Source organism: Hyaena hyaena, unplaced genomic scaffold, assembly GCF_003009895.1.
Source record: "Hyaena hyaena isolate Hyena2069 unplaced genomic scaffold, ASM300989v1 scaffold_167, whole genome shotgun sequence".
Taxonomy (NCBI): domain Eukaryota; kingdom Metazoa; phylum Chordata; class Mammalia; order Carnivora; family Hyaenidae; genus Hyaena; species Hyaena hyaena.
Window position 1 is genome coordinate 1,356,732 of NW_024080798.1, and position 21,051 is coordinate 1,377,782.

Sequence of the window (21,051 nt, forward strand, 5' to 3'; positions counted from 1 at the left end):
AGTGACATTTATGAATAGAAAATAGCCCATATTAAAGCAGTCGTTTACAATAGAGCCTCCAAATCTGTTGAAAATTTATAGTAACACATAGATAGGACTGTAATATCTTTTCCTTTCAAGTTTTTATATTAAAGACTTAAGCATTCGTAATTCCAATAGAAGAAATATTTGAGAGTATATCAGCCATATCTATTACTTCAATGAAACTGTAGAACAAATCTCCCCAAAACTTTAGTTGCTTAGGGGCACCTGGAGGGCTCAGTCTGTTAATCGTCAGACTCTTGCTTTCCGGCTCAGGTTATGATCTCATGGTTTGTGGGTTCTAGCCCTGTGTCGAGCTCTGTGCTGACAGCACAGAGCCTGGTTGGGATTCTCTCTCTCCCTCTCTCTCTATCCCTCCCCTGCTCACAAGCTCTCTCTCTCAAAATAAATAAATAAGCTTGTTTTAAAAAAGCCTAGTAGCTTAAAATAACAACCATGTATCATTTCTCCAAAGGCTATGGATCACCCTGATGGTTTTGCTGCTTGGGTCTGGCTTGCTGATCTAGCCAGGGCTGCTTATGTGTCTGCAGTCAGCTGGTAGGTTGGCTGGGGCTGGCTGGTCTCCCACAGTCTTGAGGAGGACGACTTGGTTCTGCTCCATGTGGTCTCTCATCCTTCAGAACACTAGCCAGGGCAGGCTCTCTTGGCATGATTGGGGTCCAAAAGTCAGAAAGACCAATCACGCAAGAAAACAAGTGATGGAGGCAAAGCCTCATGGAACTGAGGCTCTTAACTATTATGCCATCATGTTTTACTACATTCTTTTGGCTGAGGCAAGCCACGGATCTGGCCCAGAATCACGGTGAAATGGAGCTATATGATCTCAGAGCAAAAGGGCTGAATACAGAGAGCCCATCTGCTACTGTGGCCACTCCAACACCATCTCTACTGGCCCACTGTCTCAGGACTGAAACACCCCATGGTGTGAAGCAGGGGAAGAGAAGGACAAATCAATTGACTGATCCAGATTCTTTGAAAACCTGTGCTCCAATATATCAGTTTTCATTTTTATTTTTGTTTAAAGATTTTAAAAATTTTTTAAAAGTTATCTCTAAGCCCAACCTTGGACTCAAACTCACAACCCTGAGATTAAGAGTCACATGCTCCACTGACAGAACCAGCCAGGCCTCCCCGATGCATCAGCTTTTGCAGAAGAGCTGAAAGATGGCTTTGCTTCTTTCCACTATTTAACTATTTTTGTGAGAAGTATTTTTTTAAATTTTTTAAATGTTTATTTATTGCTGAGAGACAGAGAGAGACAGAGCATGAGCATGGGAGGGGCAGAGAGAGGGGGAGACACAGAATCTGAATCCAGCTCCAGGCTCTGAGCTGTCAGCAGAGAGCCTGATGCAGGGCTCAAACTCATAAACCGCGAGATCATGACCTGAGCCGAAGTCGGATGCTCAACTGACTGAGCCACCTAGGTGCCCCAAGAAGTAACTTTTAATGTCAAGGGTGATCACTATGGGATATGCTTTTTTCCCCAAAGTTAGGACTTAACCAGAGACAGGAAGTCTTAAGAAATAAAATGGCATCAAAATACACCATTGGGATAGACATATAAAAGAGAACAAATTCAGGAAACAAAAACACTGTCAGGAAACAGAAACACAAAGCATTGTGCTCCTCATTGTCACCCAGACAGTCCCTTTATAGACATAGGATGATTCTTGCTTGGCCACCTGAGCAATCTGGACAAAAATCTTCCACCTAGAAAGTACATCAAAGGTGTTTCACTTCTTTTGTTAGCAAGCTCCATGGTAACCGTTTTCATTCTAACCCCTTGGATGCAAGTAACGGAAAGCAATGTGAGCTAACACAAAGCGAACAACAAACCAGCATTATAAGGTCGCAGGGTGTCTCTTAGAACCCAGAGACAGCAATACAACTGAGCTCCAGGAGGAGACTAGGAAACAGCCAGGAATCAAGACAGTTTTTTCTCTCTTTCATCTCTGCCTACTTTGTTAGTGTTTCTCTTCAGACTAGCATTTTCTGTTACTTGCTCTTGTGGTAGGAAATACAGGGTGGGAAATGGCTGTCCCATTATTGCTGTGTTTTCTTTTTCTTAATTCAGACTGAACTAGGATGTCCAAGTCCTAAGTCCACATCCCTGAGAGTGGATTTTATTGGTCTAACATGAGTCAGAGGGTCACTCTGATCTGATCATCTGTGACCTGGGTTAGAGACTATAAACATGGATCCCAGGGGCCTTAATTTGGTGGGTATAAGGGGCACTTAAGAGGATGCAGGGAGTTGCACAGGTACACGCCAAAATACTTATGGTGGAAATTCTCCCCAGGGACACCTGGTCAGTCCAGTCAGTAGAGCATCCAACTTTTGGTCTTGGGATCATGAGTTGGAGCCCCACATTGAGCAAAGAGATTACTTAACAAAAAGAAAAAAAATTCTCCCAGCTTTCAAGGAGTTTTTTTTTTTTTTTTAATTTGAGAGAGAGGGGGCGTAAGTGAGCAAGGGGCAAAGAGAGAGGGAGGGAGAGAAGGGAAGGGAAGAGAGAGAGGGAGAGAGAGAGAGAAGCAGGGCTCACCCAATGCAGGGCCCAAGCTCACTTAATGTGGGACTCGAACTCAAGAACTGTGAGATCATGACCTGAGCTGAAGTCAGATGCTTAACCAACTGAGCCACCCAGGCATCCTCAATGAGTTTCAATGAGAAAGAGAAAATAGGTTAATCTTGTGATATCATAAAAAGGCATTTCCTACAAATTCTCTTGATTCTGTACATTCCTTCAATTTTTATGTCCTCTTACTCATCAGGCACTAATGGCTGCTAACAATCTAACACACTGAGGAAAATTACTAAGAGTTCAGTACTGTCTTAGTTTGGCAATTCCCGGCAGCAGACCCTGAGTCAAGGATTCCAAGGCAAATAGCTTATTTGGGAGGGGAACCCAAGAAAAACCAATACACGAGTGAGAAAACGAGATGGAGACTAGAAAGAACCAATGAACGGTGACTTTACAAGCAAATTACCACTCTAAGCCATTGACGCTTAATCCTACTGAGAACTCTAAGAAAGAGTGTAGGTCCTCCACCAAAGCTTGTGAAGTACTGGTTGAAGGTCCCCATGGTTGGGAATCTCTAATTCCCTGGCACTGGCAGCCTGTTGCTCGTAGTCAGAACTGGCTCTATGGGCCAAAGAAAATGACAGACACCAACGGTCAGGCTCTGGTCATTGGAAGTCCACCTGCTATGCCCTGTAGCAGGCGCCTGCCATAACCAGCAACGAAGTGGGTATGATGAAGTAGGGAGAGAGAGCCAGACAGCAGGTCACATGACCTGACCTGCTTCTAAAAAGGCCCGCAGTATAGGCTCTGTGCTGACTGCCAGCTCAGAGCCTGGAGCCTGTTTCAGAGTCTGTATCTCCCTCTCTCTCTGACCCTCCCCTGCTCACGCTGTCTCTCTCTCTCTCCTAGAAATAAATAAAAAAAAAAACATTAAAAAAAAAAGGCCCGCAGTAGAAAGGGAGTCACTGTGGATGCAAGTGAGACCAATTAGGAATTTATTACATTAGTCTGGGCTCAAGACACTGGTATATGGAAAGCGTAATAGTGGTGAGGATGGAGAGAAGTGGTTGACAGGTGGTATCAGATGACTATCAGAAAGCCTCCAGGAATGACTGGGGTTTGAAAGTGACAGGATGGCTCTAAGATGGGTCTCTTTGTTTTTACTGTTAGGAAGAGGAAGATACTTTAGGCCAAGCAGCAACCAAGGTGCGGGCAAGTGCCAGGACATGATGTCTTCTGGACGGGTGCACGAGAGCTCTGGCGGTGGGGCTGCTGCTGGGTAATAAGCTCGGGGTCAGGCTCTGGCCATGGGAAGTGCAGCGGCTACACCCCGAAGCAGGTGCCTTCCATAACCTGCAAGGGAAGTGGGTGTGAAGAAGTCTTTGGCAATGAGTGGCCCCTGGATGCCTTCACAGGGAAGAGTGACATGAGCAGATCTGTGTTTTATAAGGTCGTTTTGGAAATCGTGGAAATGAGAGGATCAAAGAACGAGTATAGAGGTAAAGGGGGCAGTTTACAAAGTGAACACAATCCCAAAGGCAGCGGAGGATGAGGGCATACCTGAGTCAGGAGCACCAGTGGAGAAGTGAGAAGGAAAGATCTGAGAAGCATTTCAGGATGGAGCAAGGGTCCAAAGAGCCGTCACTGCGTGTGCGGCTAAAAGAGAAGAAACTGATCAAAGGCGGCCCCAGGGATGCAGCCACAGAAGCCATCCAGAGAGAGATCATTTTCGCTTCCATACAATTGCTAGATAAAATGCAGGAGGCCTGATTATGTTTGAATTTCGGATAAACAATAAATCACCTGGGGGGATAAGTATGTCCCATGTAATACTTGGAACCTATTTCCAGTAATGCGTTATTCATCGTTTCTCTGAAATACACACGGAACAGAACCTTCTTTGTTTCTACTTGCTAAATTTGATGACCCTGTTCTTTGCACCTGCTGAGTTGAAGGTGTCCGTGGGGCAGAGGGTGCAGGTGGAAACATACATCTCATCTTGAGGGAAGGGACAGCAGCTAGAAGTGGACTCCTGAGAATCATCCAGAGAAGATGATTCACGCCTCTAGTTCTCACACTTGGCTGCACTTAGAAATCACCTAGAGTGTTTAAAAAAAAATAAACCGACCAGTGACTATCAGAGATTCTGATCTAATTAATCTATGGTGCAGTCTGGGCTCTGGGATGTGTTAAAGCTCCCCCAGGTGATTCTGCTATGCAACAAAGTTGAGGAACCACTGATCTAAGCCATGGAAAGAGATGAAATCATCAAAGTAGAAAAGAATGTGGAAGATGGTTCCGTGGGGTGCCCTCAGTGTGTCACAGTCATATAGGAACAAGGAGACAATGAAGTGGGGGAGGTGGAGAGCACAGCGGGGAAGGAGGAAGGAAACATCACCCAAGGCAGAGGTAGATGACAAAGGAGACGGTGGTCAGCTGTGTTCAGGGCCCCAGGAAGGGAAGAGCAGGATACCGACACTAGACTTGTCTATTGGGACAGATGGTCTTCGTGGGCTCAGGGTCAATGTAAAAACCAAACTGCAGAGGCTGAGGAGTGTGTGAGAGTTCACCAAGAGGAATTCACCAAAAGATTCGGTATTTGTAGACAAACTCGTTATCTCTTGCTTCTTTAAAAATTTTTTTTGTTTAGAGAGAGAGTATGTGGGAGTGGGGGAGAGGGGCAGAGGGAGAGAGAAACTTTTTTTCCCTAAGTTTTATTTATTTATTGTGGAGGGGTGGGGAGGGGGGAGAGAGAAAGCAGGGAAGGGGCAGAAAGAGAGGGAGAGGGAAAATCCCAAGCAGGCTCTGCTCTGTCAGCACAGACCCTGATGTAGGGCTTAAACTCATGGAACTGTGAGATCATGACCTGAGCTGAAATCAAGAGTCAGATGGATAAGTGACTGAGCCACTCAGGGGCCCTGAGAGAGAGAGAGAGAGAGAGAGAGAGACCCCACGCTCAGCACAAAGCCTGACACGGGGCTCTATCTGACGACCCTGAGACATGACATGAGCGAAAACTAATGTTTTCGCTGAATGTTCCACCGACAGAGCCACTCAGGCACTGCCCCCTTGTCTATTTATCCAAAGCACAGAGACAATGATGTCTTTCCTGCTAGACTCTCAGGAGGACAAAAGCTGAAGGGAAAAAAAATGCAGGGAAATTTCTTGCAGCTTAAGGTTCTAGAAAGAATAGAACACTGACTTTGAAACAACCATTCCTAGCATCAATTGCTTCCCAGCTGTGTCCATAGAAATGAGACCAGCCTCTGTGAGCCTCAGGTACTGCATCTGTAAATTGGGGATAATCATACCTATACCCCAATAGGTGTTGTGAGGATTAGCTGGGGTATGAAGGCCCCCGGAGAGTTCCTGACCCATTTTGGCTTCCATATTTTTCCACATACAAAGGTTATACAAATGCAAGATGGTGACAATGACAGTTGTTACAAGCGGAAAAGGAAGCCAAATCCGAATGGGTTAAACGACAGAGTCTACATGGAACATGCAGATGACCTAACATAGGTTGTGGTTTACTTGGGTGATGCTCAGCAGAGGCCAGTAAGCACTCTCTCCTCCTGGCCCAGGGTGGGGGCTGGCGCAGGGAGGAGACGGCAACACACAGAAAGGATGAATATCAATGAGGAAACACACCATCTCTCTAATTTACTTATCAGGTGTTTCAGAGGTAATACCTTCAAGGCTTCCATCACTACTTAGGAATTTTAATTTCCCTCGGGGATGGCTTTCTCCTCCTCCTACCACGAAAAGAGAATCAGAAAATAGCCATCACAAATGAGCTTTGCGTCCCTCCACTGCGGGCCATCACTGCTGGTTCTGATATTCTTCCTCCCAGTGAAAGAACTGCCTGGGCGAGTGAGAAGGCAGGTGGGATCAAAGCCGGCAGTAATGGCTAAAAAGTGCCTGATTTGCCTCCTTGTAAGAGTTATCACTCAAAGCAGTTTTTTTTTTTTTAAATCTCTAAAGCACCATAGAAAAGTTAACTAATTAGTTCTCATAATGCCTGTATTATTATTTAACTCAAGGTGAAACTTCAGTTGGAGGCTGAAATTTAAATCAGGCCCACTCAATAATGAGAAGCAGTCCAAGTGAATCTGTAACGAACCTCAGGTCGGCTGGCTGTAGGTATCCGGAACCATCCTCCAAGAATCCTGAGCATTACGTGTAAGGAATTTAACCAACTGCTTCAGTCATCTGAAAACAATAAAAGGAAATTGTTTACTAATATGGCCACTGTTTCAAAGAAACACTCACATTCAGCAATTTTGGAGGCGTGTAGGCTTACTTACCTAAGGTTTGTATCTTCCGCAAAACAAAGACGTCAATACTCTGAAATTATTTCCCCAGCTGCAAGACCCCAGAGAATTTTATCATTTGGCTTAGAGCAGCTTTTCCCAAGCTTGGCACTACTGAGGCTTTGGGCTAAATATTTTTTCAATGTGTGTGTTTTTTTTAATGAGTGAACTTTAAAAAAATATTTATTTTTGAGAGAGAGATACAGACAGAGCACAAGCAGGGTAGGGATAGAGAGAGGGAGACACAGAATTGGAAGCAGGTTCCAGGCTCTGAGCTGTCAGCACAGAGCCCCACACGGGGCTTGAACTTCCAAACTTCAAGATCATGAGCTGAGCTGAGGTCGGCAGCCCAACCAACTTAACCACCCAGGTTCCCCTAAATTAATTAACTTTTTAAAAGTAAGCTCTATGCCCAACCTCAAGATGAAGACTCAATTGCTCTACTGACTGAGCCGGCCAGGAAGCCCTGGGGGAGAGGCTTCTTTGTTGTGGGCTCTGTCCTGTGCATTGTTAGAATGTTTTGCAGCATCCCTGGCCTCCACTCACTAAATACCAGCACCACCACCCCCCCTTCCCCAGTTGTGACAATCAAAATGTCTCCAGACATTGCTAACTGTGCCCTGGGGGGCAGAATTGTCCCTGGGTGAGAACCAGTGGCTTAGAAAAGAGGTCAGAGTATTTCCCTCCAGTGTGGCACGCACCCAGAATGCATCTGTAGATTTACCAGGAAAAACCATTCTTCATCTAAATGGATGAAGAACTCCAGATTTTCTCAGAGTGTAAGGGGACTTGGGTGTACCTGTGCACAGAGGGTTCCTAAATGAGGCAGGGAATGGCTGTGTTTTGGTACCTGGAGGCAAAGCCCCCTGGAGAACTCTGTCTGGAGTGGCTGCCTGCTGAGCTGGGGGGTGTCTGCCCGTGGCCTGGAGCATTTTTGGTTCTCCAGGTTTATCGCCGGCAATGCTACTTTTCAGGGAAGTCTTGCCGCCCACACAGGACATTTCTGGCCTTGCCTGCCTCCTCCAACTTTGCACCCTCAAATGCCAGATTCTCCCACTTTCTTAGCGGGGAAAGCAGCAGATGAAAACTCCGTGGGCTAGTGCGAATGAGTAATTGGATATCAGCCGGGTAGAAATCAATTTCTCACTTCCCTATCCTTCCCTCGTCTCCATGCCCTCTCCCCTGCCTTCCCACAACACCCCACAGGCGAAGGAAATCTTGGTCTCTTTTAGACCAAGGGGACAAAATCAAGCTGTAGTTACACTTCAAAGAAAATAGAAGGGGATTTATCCCATGGCAGATAAAGAGGTCTGCCTTTATCCACATTGTGTGTTATGGAATGAATTGTGTGCCGCACAGTTCATAGGTTGAAGCCCAACCCCCCCCCCCCCCCCCGCCCCGGGACTGTTTTTGGAGTTAGGGCCATTGGTAAGGAGGAGTGAGGTGGAGGGGCACCAGGGGAAGACTCCGTGAGGACCCCGTGAGAAGGCGGTGGTCTGCAAGTCGGGAAGGGAGCTCTCAGCAGACACTGATACTAGCACCTTGATCCTGGTCTTCTGCCTCCACAACGATGAGAAAATAAACTGCTGGTGTCTAGGCCACAAGGTCTGTGGAATTCTGCTATGGCAACCTGAGCAGACTAAGATACAAGAGAATACTTTTCAGTAGTTAAGAAAACAAAAACAAAAAACCCAAAGTCACAAGAATTCTCACCGATCTGGCAATAAGATCCATACGACGTATGATGTATTGAAACAAAACAACACTGTCTGACAATATGTACATTATCAGGCACTTGTTATTCTAGAACTCCACAGATGAAAACAATCTATATGCGTGTGCTTTCGGGCATTTGCACACATATGGTGATATGTCCGGAAGAAGAAGCCCCTGACAGTGGCTACCTTTGAGAGAAGGCTAGGACTGGGGAGCGGTGTGGTCCATAGGAGCTTGCATCTTATACTATTCGGATCTTTTAAACAAAATTACTGTAGTATGTATTACTTGTATCGTAAAACAAATTAAAAACTTAAGAGCTTTTGTCTCATCTGCTTTTCCAGTCTTGTCAAAGTTTGAGTCATTGTCTCAGTGATGCCCACTTCCAGGTCCTTCTGAAAGGAGCATAAAATGGTAGAGAATATGGAATTCTTCCTGGTGTAACACCTATAAATGGTCCAGACTATTTCCCGACATTTGAATATAATGTTCCATGACGTCGTGGGAGAGGGGCACCGAGGAACACCGTCTTCCTCAAAATCCAAATTAAAGTTTACTCACAGGAAGGACAATAACACCATTTTCATTCCGTTGGCATGCACTTTTGGGGTTTCTCATTCGATTCATTTCACTGGAATTCTGACAGAGAGAGGAAACAAATGCTTAATAAAAATGAAGAATGAAACAGAAACAATCCAGACAAAATACACCAAAGAAATAAAAATAACCCCCCATGAAATAGATTGCTAAAATAAAACCAAAATAGGTTGAGGGGAAAAGATATTAGAAGCCAGACTGGTGATTTCATGGGGTTCATGACACTCCTCAATAATTTTGTCCATCTACCTACAGGAAATGTGTCCCTGTGTTGCACGTTTCCAACAACCCCTGCCCATTAACAGAAAGTGACTGGCAGCAGAAGCATTCCCAGCCTAAATACACTTTCTCAGACCCAAATGCAGGCCCTTGAAGGAACAATAAATAAAGTATCTGCCTCTTTGTGAAAACAAGACCAATATGTGATTTTCCCCTTCATGTACCTGTGGTTATTCTAGTGGGTTTTAGGATTGTAGAAATGTTGACTGTGGGCCATTTTCACTGCTTTTTATTGCGGGAAATAATTTAGCAATGCGGGAGATGTCACTTGGTTCCCTGTAAATGACATCTTGGTCTCTCTTTTCTCTCCCACTGGGAATAGGCAGCGGGTCTTGATCTCTAAGGCTCACAGACATCGTCCAGGTCTTGCTTAGACCTCTTCCTCCCTTGCTTTCCTTGACCTTTAGTCCAGTTGGGTCTTAGCCCTGCTTCTGGAATAAGCTACTGTCCCTTTGCCAGGAGGCCTTTGCCCAGTCCGGGAGAGCCTTTCACCCCCTTGCTTTCTGTGAACTATTCAGACCAGGTCCCCTTCTTTACATGCAGTCATGGGCACCGCCTCCACCTCCACAGCTTTTATGACAATTTAACACAATTATTTGACGTCTATCCTGTTAGATCTAAACTTCAGGAAGTTAGGGGTTTTGTTACATTTGCTTGAGACTGCGTGCCCAGCACCATGCCTGGAAAACGGTCTACAGTCCACATTTATGAACAGACTGCTTTGAACTAAATTATATTTTCAGCAGATAATGGAAGGAGTCAACCAAGTCAACTGAGTTATAATCTCCACGTATAAGGTGAGAGTCTGCCTCATAAAATTCCTTCTAGAAGAAGTGGTTAAAGAAGGGACTGTCAAATTGATGGGCTGGGGGGACAGATGACATTTTTATTGGTCTTGACACATTCCACAGCCAATGGCAGAAGGATATTACCTGGTTCTAGATTTCATGACTGTTCCAAATGTGTCTTTGAGTGTCCCTTTGGTTCTGAGTGAGGGCTAGTCAGATCAATGGTGGGTCCTGTACCAGGGGCCTGGGTCAGTGTGAGAGTCTCATGTTAATTACAGAGCTTTGAGGTAAGTTGCAATAATTCCTAGCAGTATTTTCCCAAGAATACTGTTCCCCTTACACACATAAGGCATGTATGTTGCTTGGGTCATAAGAATGTCACATTTCACTTATTTGGTAATGACACAATTACTTTTCGGCCCCAAAGTAGTTGTGTATGTATGCTCGCATGTGTGTGTATTGGGGGTGCCTCAAATACTTTGGAAGAATTTGTTAGAAAACAATCTTTTATCCTCATGAGTGCTAATCACTAGTTATTCAATATTCTCTCTCTTTCTCATTAGATTTTCATGATCACATGTCCCATATAATAAGAGCATGAAACTATTTCTCAGAAAAATTTAAGTGAATGGACTCTGGCTATATCTTAGTTTGCAGGATGATGCTCTGATCTCATTGAGAATGTAGACGTCTCTCCATTATCCTGATTAATGGGCATGTTTAGTGGTGATAGTAATGTGAAATTGAATTCAGACTCAATACACCTATGTCCATTGTCTATATGTATGGCTAATAACTTCCTGGAATTTGAAAAGTTTTTTTAATTTTCCTTGGAAAAATATTCTCTAGCCAGCCTTCCGTTGAGCTGCTGTTATATTGCAAATTAATAAAAGGCAACCAGTGGATATTGTGAAGGAGACAGAGGCAAAGCAGACCCATTTAGTCCCACACAGTGTTTAGGGTTAAAGCAGATGAAAAAGTACTGGCTGACTGTTGGGAACACCTGAGAACTTAAAACCCCCAGGCTATAACCCAGACTGGGGGATCAGCATGTTTCAAGCTCCCCAATGATATCTATGCATAGTCAAGGCTGTCCAAGTAGGCTTGGTGGCTATGCTGTGCTTGGTAACTCTGATCTGATGAGATAGAGGTCTGCAGCCTGCAAACATTTTGCTAAAAACAGCTGTTTCCAATGAAAGCAGGTCTCAATAATATCAATGTCACTGGAAATAAAAAAGAACTAGGAGTCACAAAGTATATCTTCAAAATCGAACCACCCAACAGTACCAAGGGTTTTACATAAGGTTGTTTGCTGTGGCATTTTTTTTTTGTAATCCACAAGGACTGGGTAAGTAGATGATGGTCAACTTCAGAGTATGAAACTACTAAAGGATAGCAGAATACTTCCGGTTTCTGAGCACATATACTATGTGCACCTACTATAAAGAGGACCCTGTTCCAGGAAGTTGGAATTCATCAGAGTTCAGAACAAACAGCCTTGTCCTCATGAAGCTTACATTCAAGACAAGGCCAGCTATGTAAGTTTGTGAGACCTGGCACAAACCCAAGATGTGGCTCTCCTTGTTCAAAAATTACTACAAATTTAAGATGGGGATGGCGGAGCATTAAACCAAGCATGGAGCTTTCTTAAGTGCAGGGGTCCATGGAACCTATAGGTTTCATGATCACAAAGTCAGCCCAGATGCTAGAGGCGGGAAACAGGTGACAAACCATATAGACAATAAGTAAGTACATAAATGATACAGGGTGTCAGAAGTGGGAGTACAGTGGAGGAGAAAAGGGCAGAAGGGAAATCCAGTTGCTGTTTATGAATATTTGGGGAAAGAGCTTTCTAGACAGAAGTTTGTGAACCAGCTAGAGCAAAGGCCCTAAGAATGCTGGGAGTATGCCTGGAGTGTGGCTGGAAGGGAACTGGTGAGGAGGGGTCAGAGAGAAAGAAGCTGGATCTCAGAAGCCTAATAGCCTATTGTCAGGACTTTGAACTTTTGCTTGGTGTTTTCAAAGAATCACTTTGGCTGCTGTGTGGAAAAGAGTCCTCAGATAGGTAAGGACAAAGGGAGGGAGGTAAGTAAGGAGGCGATTGGAATAATCCAGGAGGAAAGGGAAAGAGAATGGATAGAGAAATAGAATAAATGAGGTATTTGAGATTATATATATATTCTACATATACATATACACACATATAGTCTAACATGGAAAACTGTCTACAATATAAAAGATAAAGGCACAGTGCCTCAAATTGTGTGTACTTTTTTTTTTTGCATGGTCCATTTTTTATAAAAAATTGTTATAAAAATAAACCCTCAAATGGCATATACCTATATACATTTATATACAAATAGAAAAAGATCATAAATGTCATGAACCAAGCTCTTAGTAATTGTTACTTCTCTGAACTGGGATTGACAGATGGTAAGGAATGACGTCACCTTTTATTTTAGACTCTCCTGACATGCTTGAATATTTAATTAAGCCTGAATTAGTTTTGTTAATCTCAAAAGGAAGGGAGGGAGGGAGGGAAGGAGGGAGGAAGAGAAAGAAAGAAGAAAGAAAGAAAGAAAGAAAGAAAGAAAGAAAGAAAGAAAGAAAGAAAGAAAGAAAGAAAGAAAAACATGAAAACAAGATCGCAAGGTTTGAAACCAGGTCCTGAAGGAAAAAGATGGTGGAAACTTGTAAATTCAGAAAACCGGGTAGAATAGTAAACGATTGCCTTTAACACGAGAAATTGGGTACACGGTGTTTTGCGGGTATTTACAGAGGCATAGTGAAGAGGAGGTAGAAGGACTTAGGCTGGAAAGAAAACGAATTCTTGTAATAGGACGATAAACATGGGCCTGGGGACTTTGCAGCTCTGAGAAATCCTGCCTTACCTAGAATGAGTTTTCAGGCTAGGAGTTGCTTCCTGGACTGTGCTGGATAGAGCCTCACACCCTCCTCAGAACACTGCCCCTACTGCTCAAGGTCATCTTCCTGCAGCTCAAACCTGAGCTGGTCCTCCACCTTCACCCTCCCCCGCTCCCCAGGGGCTCCCCAGGGGCTCTGTTACTCTTCAACAGACCCTTGTCACTTTCTTTTCCTTCTGGAATTCTAAGCTTTCTCAATTTGGCTACATCTCCCGTTAATTACTCTCACGGATCCCACGCTTCTGCTTGGTATGTGGTTCATTTGTATTTGTATTTGCTTTTCCCACCCAGCTATGAATTCCTGAGACCAGGAAGGAGGTTATTTCCAGCCCCATCATGAGATGGCATAGAACTGGTCCTCATTATGTGTTCGAAGAATTAAAGAGTAATAAGCCTGTCCTATTACACGGGTAAGAATAGGCAGCCTTTCTGAGCTATTTTCAAGGCTATGATCCTTTGAGATTAGACTTTATTCCCTGAGATACAAATATACTTAAAAGGACAGTGCTTGTAGGGGTGTAGAGTTCCGGGCAGTGCAGATCAAGTCCTTATTTCCTTAAGGGATGTGACAGTGGAGACTTTCCAGTTAGGTAGAACAGTGATAGAGTAGATGGTAGCAGTCACATGTGACACTTGAGTATTTACTGTTAATGCCACCTTGCTTCAGTGCATGTGCTTGCGAAAGGATCATGAGATTTGGACCCAGCATCCATCTAACACTTAAACTAGAGAAGAAAAACCACCTTACTCCAGCTCCTGCTGAAGAGCACCATGCATGGACATATCACCGGGTGGAACTAGTCAATTTTCACAAAGGGCCTGTTCCTGCAAAAAACACCCCGAATAACTGTGTTGGAAAGGATCCAGTTTTGTCATTTCCTTTCTTAGGAGCATATTTCAAAAGCAGTAGAATATTACTGTGCTGAACATCCTCAATGCTGATGAAGTTGCCTGATTATAAGAAAAATCACCTTGAGGAACTTCCTTGGACGATTAACACAGACCATCAAAGGTGGTCTTCGATTGGCCATCAGCAGGAAAAGTCCAGCCATATTATCCAGCTATAATTGAGTCACAGCACATTCTTTTTAGTGTGACTATTTATGGCAGGCAAAGAGCTTGTGGGACGTAAGGGCTTTACAAATAACTTCAATGATCAGGTAAGCCAGGGACCATTTACAGGTGCCATCTTTACAAAAGAGATACCGGACAAGTGAACAGTGTCTGTAATTACCATGCTGGTGACAAAATAAAGCAAAATACGCAAAAGAGATGAACTATAGGAAGGCCTATTATTAACCACAATACCGTTCTGAATGCCCAGGAACTTAGGTTCTATAGGAAAGCCCTAACTACTAAGTCATACCAAAGGAACGACGTATGTGTGAAGGAAATTGGAAAGTTACCAGAAATGACATGATCAACCAGGGCACTGTGAAACCATTCACTAATTGGTTAGCCTTTACATCTAACAGGACTAGTTAGGCTCATGCCTAACTCCACAAACATCTCTAGCTCTAAAAGGTGTGCTTTCAGATTATTTTCATCTTAATTTTCACAGCACAGCATTTTGGTTTTATATTTCACAACACCGGAAAGTGTAGTTATGCTTGTGAAGTAGCATGGGCCACACTGCTCATTAGCTTTGGAATTAAAACAGAAGGCCTTCTTCCTCATTTTAATAAAGTGAGAATAGATTTCTTCACTGGAAAATACACCAGGACAATTAGAGAACAGCCACTACCAGGCCAAAAATCCTCCTCACCAAAAAAAAAAAATTTTTTTAATGTTTATTTTTGAAAAAAGAGAGACAGAGTGTGAGTAGGGGAGGGGCAGAGAGAAAGGGAGACACAGAATTGGAAGCAGGCTCCAGGCTCTGAGCTGTCAGGATAGCGCCCGATGCGGGGCTTGAACTCACATACCGTGAGATCACGACCTGAGCCGACGTTGGACCCTTAACCGACTGAGCCACCCTGATGCAACCCCTCCCCCCCGAAAATTGTTTATCGTGTCACCTACAGAGGACTGTTCTGATTGCCAGAGGCGTGCACTTTGCATTTTATTCTTACCAACTCTGAGATAGGCCTGTTTGAAGAGGCAAGTGAGGCTTACGAAGGGGTTAAGGAACTTGTTCCAAGATCACCGTTAGTGGACGATGAAGCACATGGCTTATCTTGTGTTCTACCAGGGTTCCATGATATATTGTGCTGTTCAAGCTTCAGGTGAATTCGAATTAGCTGAGGGTCTTGTTAAAGGCACAGTCTGACTCAGTAGGTCTAGGGTGGGCCTGAGATTCTGCGTTTTTTTTTTCTTTGGTTTTTTTTTTTTTTGAGATTCTGCATTTTTAACACACTCTCCAGTGATGATGAGGCAGGTGGTCCAGGGACCACACTTTGAGTAGCAGGTTGCCGCACTACTGCTGCAAAGGCATAATTCCTTCCCTTTCAACAGAATGACACGATATTGCACTGAGTTGGAGCCAGACACCCTCACTTGATTACTTGACCCTGATACATCTGAGACAACGCAGAGACAAGAAACATATCAATCCGGAAGCAATAGTGGTTATGGAATGCATACATTTCCATGTATTTTTACAGTAAAAATGCATTAAAAAATCTTTCACAAAAGAAACTTAAAAAATACAAGTAGGGTGTTGAGTTCTCTCCCCCTCCCTCCCACCAATCAACATTCTTTCAGGCATCAACTGTGTAATGGGTGGGAGGGGAATTCTTCAATGGTTTGATTTAATCATACAAAATACTCATCCATCATCTCTCATCAAGACATTTACATGAAGTGGGGGATTAGGGAAAGTAGGCTCACAAGAATCAGTCTCCAATCTAAGGTTACAGTAGTTCAGAGAAAACTAGATCTTTCTGCTTAATGCATAGTCCCTGTACAGTACAATATTTCCAAAGCAAATCTGATGTGTGGCAGTCAGAGGAAACTGCCACGCCAAGTCCTCATGGACTGGTGAAGACCAGGTGGCTAGCACACAGATTTTAAAATGTCAAATATCACCTCTGACAACAAGAAAGACATTACGTTGTTAACTTCACGACGTACTCCCAAAAATCTACCTTGACTTCATTTATTTAAAAATCTGGACCACAAGTGAGAGCATTGATCATTTAACATCACAGATTTTGCTAGAAATAGTGAGGAAATTCCTAGCGGTGGAGCCTAAGGGATAAAATCCCCAAGTCGGCACCTAGGAACCTGATGAAAAAGAATGCCATTATTCAGTTGTGTTCTCCCTCGCCTCACTGCCACAGCTCAAGGCTTGCTTCATGTGGAAAACTCGGGTAATAAAGAGAGCAGTCACAGACCCTCTTCCTCCTCTGTAGAGACAGAATGTCCACGGTCTCTGTTCAGGAAAGGACCTAGTTTTGTGCATGTCCACACAACTATAGGTACTCATTCTATGTTATGTATAAACCCATAAGTCAAATAAAGCTATGAACAATGTGATATTTATATATGCATAGTGTTTTATAAAAAGATTGGCCCACATACTGCTTTTCATCAATACAGAAAGAGCATTAAGTCCATAGCACACGGCAAGAAATGAGTGAAGAACAGAGAATAAAAACAAGTGCTTAATAATTCACAAGCAGGCTCACCGTGGAGGAAATGATGATAATCAAACCAACTAAAGCTTTAGAGAATTACTTATATTGTCTCCCAGTTTAAAACAGCTTTACATACCTGATTTAGATTACATTAAAATATATCCCAATGAATAGATTTGTTCCATACTCAGAAATATAAACACATGTCACATTCCTCACAGCTAAATTTTTTGTCATAAATTCTCTTTTATACAAGATAAAAAGGCAACAGTTGTTTTTTTTTTAATTTTTTTAAACAGGCTCTATTAATTACAATTTTCAGCTCTGTACACACAATGACTGGCTGGTTTTTTTCTCCATTTTTTTTTCCTTTTTCTTTGATTCCTTACACAGTACCATGAGAACAACAGTGATTGACTTGCAGAGTTGTGGGTCTGTATGGAAAATGCAAAACAGTACTACAGAAATACACAATGCATCATAAGCAGCGGTTTGCTGTAATGGCCCAACAGGTACAAGCAAACGTTTTGGCTCAGCTAGGCAGTAATCCATTTCAACCACATCCTGGGGCTACGAGCCGACCCAACCACGCCTTCTGCAGGACTGCAAAAGAATGGGTCATTCTAAAAAGAAAAATTGTTATGTTTTGTTCTGCTGTCCAAAGACTCAAAGGACAGGGTCATGAGGGCAGAGGTTTGCCAACTCAATCTAGAACCACTAGGACTCTGTCTTTCTTTCCATTTCAATCATCCTGGAGACTTCTATTATGGTTTCAAAGGGAAATGGGCATTTCTGAGAATAAGCACCCCCAACCTTCATTTCTTAACAAATACCAACAGAGAGGTAACTTCCACCAACGCTCCTTCCCTTGCCCCCAGTTTGGTAAAGGGCAACCTTGGACTTATGCTTCACAGGGGGGATTCCCTTTCTCTTTTGAGGATTCTCACGGTTCCCTTGTGCTGGGCACATTGTCCCCCATTCTATCCACTATTCAGCCTCCAATCAGACAACTACCTTCTGGTAGTTGAGCAGAGCCGTGATGGCACTGCCTTAATGAGATCGTATCAGGTGTTGACGATGCTAATGGACGTGACCATCTCTCTGTGCTTGGGCTACGTCTGGGTAATGGCGGCCAACCTTCTCCTCTCTGCACCTTTCTATGACCAGGGAGAGTACAGACTGTTTTCCGAACCAACTATGACTCGAGAAGGGAACGCTTCTTTGTGCTGTGTAGTTTAGCTATAAATATCCTTCATTTGCAATAGTAGTCTCTTCATACAGTTTAATTTTAGAATCATTGGCAATCCTAATCCATCCCAAAGAGTCCTCAGCTTCTACAAATATAACTTTTGCCTTTTTGCTCTTTTTTTTTAAAAGAAAAACTCCTAACTACAGTATAGCACTACATCACTACACAACAATCTACATCAAATTAATTAAACTTAATCAATAATTTCCTTTAGAGAAAATGATCAACAGCCCTATTTAACCAGGAGAGAAAAAGAATGCCCCCCACAAGGGAACGATTCTTGACAACTCTACAGTTTACGTAGAAACAAAATTTATATCCCTTTGGGGTGGCATTTGGCAAATAATCTCCAAAAAAGTATGCATTTAAAAATACTTTCTTTAATATTATACATCAGGCACAACACTTCATATATATATATATATTTTTTTTTTCTTATAAGATTTCAAATGCATAAAACGTTTGTTGCTATTATAGGATCATCGGGTGTCGGGCGCTTCCTCAAGGTAAGAAACTAAAATATTTCAGGTTTGTGACCTTCCTGTGAGAACCTTTGACACGGTAAAGGTTGGGATGCGCCTCCGAGTCTCAGATACTGAGGTCGGTGCTACATTCTTTGTAAGGTCGCCTTCTCTGCTCGGGGGCGTGTCGGGAGCTTCGGCCGGCGTCCCCTTTCCCACTGGGCTCTTCCCGCGCTCGGTGGCTGACCCTGTCCTCCCTGCTGCTGGTCTCCAGGGACCGCTCGCGCCTGCGCTCGGTGGACTTGGCCCTGCGCTCGGGCGAGCCCGCTCTCCTCCGCTCCGGGGACCGTTTGTGATCCAAGAGTCGCTCCAGGGAGCGCCTGCGGCGGCTGGGCGAGCTGTCCCTCCTGCGGGTGGGCGAGCGCTCGCGCCTCCGCTCCGGGGACAGCTCGCGTCTCTTCTCATGCCTCTCCCTCCTCTCCAGCGTGGTGTCCGCGCTGCGGGTGCCTTCTCGGCGATTCTCCGGGGACCTCCTCTTGGGGCCGTTGGTCACCAGCCGCTCGGGGGGTGCCTCTCTCCGTCCCTCCGCTGCCCGGTCCTTGGGTCGGCAAGCCCCGCTGTCGGGTTTTCTAGAAGTTCCGTTCCATGTGTGATGCTCATTGGGGTGTCTGGTATACTCTCTGCTGCCTTTCGGGTCTCTCGCGTGTGCCCGCTTTTCCCCATGCTGTGATGATTTGTGAAGGTCGGGTGGGTAACTGGACTCCAATGACGGATGCGGTCGGCGGTCGGGGGGCGCGGACCTCACTTCCGGAACCCCTTGTGCACCGGGGGCGGCGGCGGCGGGGCCGAGGCGGTCGCTGCTGGGGTCTGCCGGGGAAAACAGAGGACAGCCACAGTTTGGTACGCAGGGCCCGCGGCGCCTGTCCCCACACCCGCGCTCTCATGAGTCACTACAACCGGACAGCTAGCTGGTAAAGCGGCCAGAGCCAAAGCCAAGGGAATCCCGGTTAACAGTAACTGCAACCACCCAGGGTTACGGGCTCAGTTCACGTGGCTTTCGGCCGCCAGCTGCTGTTGGCTGCGCTCAGGACAGACATCATTAAGGAGCTCGCAGCCATCGGTCATGGGGTCATGGATCCCGTCTTGAAAGGCACCGCCCAGACAGGTTATCTACCAGTATCAGAACGTCCCCACCTTAACTGTCTCTTGCTCTGCTCTCCCCACCCACGAACCCCTTCCCCCTGCCCACCCTTCCCCCTCCCCCCAGCACCCACATAGAAAACATTCTTTTCTCTAAAGAATACTTATTTTAACTTGCTTGAAAGTAATCTAGGTTACTGACCTGGAAGGGCATGAGGGAACTTTCTGGGGAGTCTATATTTTTATCAGGGGAATTAAATGGGTGTATATACAGGTTAAACAAACAAACAAAAAAGCCTATGCTGTACATTCAAGCTTTATGCGTTGTACTGCATGCAAAGTGTACTTCCGTTTTAAAACTCTTCTCTTTAAAAAAAAACAAAAGAGGGTGTCGGGCAAAGGGATTATAGAGGTGACACAGCTAGATGTTGATGGCTGGAAGTTTTTTCACTATTTTTCTCTAAAATTTTGTGTTGCTTAAGAAATTATTTTTAAAATGTAGAGTTTCCTGACAAATGAAAGGGAGTGGAAGAGACGCTGACATTAAATGGGGTGCAGATGAAATCTTTCATTAGAGGTACTTTCCTAAGTACTGACCACACAAGGCAGCCTGAACGGCATCTGGGTGCCGTGAGGTCACCGGACTGCTTCTTACAACATCAAGGCATCCTATAGATTTTAGAGCAGAGCAGCCCATGAGGGCTCCTATTTATTTTTAAACGATTAGAAATGGCACAGCGAAATGTTTTAGGTAGCATCCTGAAGTTAGGAAAGCTCTTTTCAAAGCAGGGGTGCTCTGTTGCCGCCAACAGTTAAGTCATACACGTTGTACGACGTGCTGCCGTGTGGAAGCCTAGGGTGGGCTTCAGTGAAAACAGGAATGTAGCCTAAAGCAGGGTTTGTAAATTTTCTGTATAGGCCCGGAGAGTAGGTATTTTTGGCTTTGCCGGCTGCATAGTTTGTCATAACTACCCAACTGCAGCTACAGTGTAAAAGCAGTGGGCGAGGACACCTACGAGAAATGGGCGTGGCTATGGGCCAGTGAAACTTCACTGAAAAAACAGGCCGTGGACGGGAGATTTGGACCCTGGGCTGGAGTTTCCCGAGTGATAACGGGCGGAGCGGAAAAATGTCGTCCCTCTGTCTAACAAAGCCTGACTGACCGACGGGAGGGCTCTGTGGTAGGAGGTTTGTCCTTTCTGGAGGCTGGGTATTAGAATTAACACAAGCGGGAGCTTATGGAATCGTTTTGAGATCTGGGTCAGGGAAGGTGCTTATTAGATCACTCTCACAAATCTAACCTTGGGCTTTCTGACACCTACTTTTAAGACAAGGGAGAGCAAGACTTCAATAGGGGTCAGCGGTGTACTTACAATTCAAAGAACGCAGGGTGCTCAGAATGAATTGCCAAACATATCAAAATAGAGCTAAGCAGAAGCAATG

At 44.5% G+C, this 21,051-nt stretch overlaps 1 protein-coding gene across 8 annotated transcripts in view; it reads right to left on the bottom strand.

Annotated features, from left to right (window-relative positions):
- Positions 1 to 15,744: 15,744 nt before the first annotated feature.
- Positions 15,745 to 21,051, bottom strand: part of MAGI1 (membrane associated guanylate kinase, WW and PDZ domain containing 1) — a 632,528-nt gene continuing 627,221 nt past the window's right edge. For 7 of the 8 annotated variants that reach the window (XM_039240070.1, XM_039240064.1, XM_039240069.1 and 4 more), the window contains one exon: positions 15,745 to 19,335. In XM_039240070.1, coding sequence (XP_039096001.1) covers positions 18,596 to 19,335 — 740 coding nt within the window. In that variant the 3' untranslated portion in view covers positions 15,745 to 18,595. The remainder of the gene's footprint in view (positions 19,336 to 21,051) is intronic. The other variant, XM_039240068.1, reaches the window with a different exon arrangement.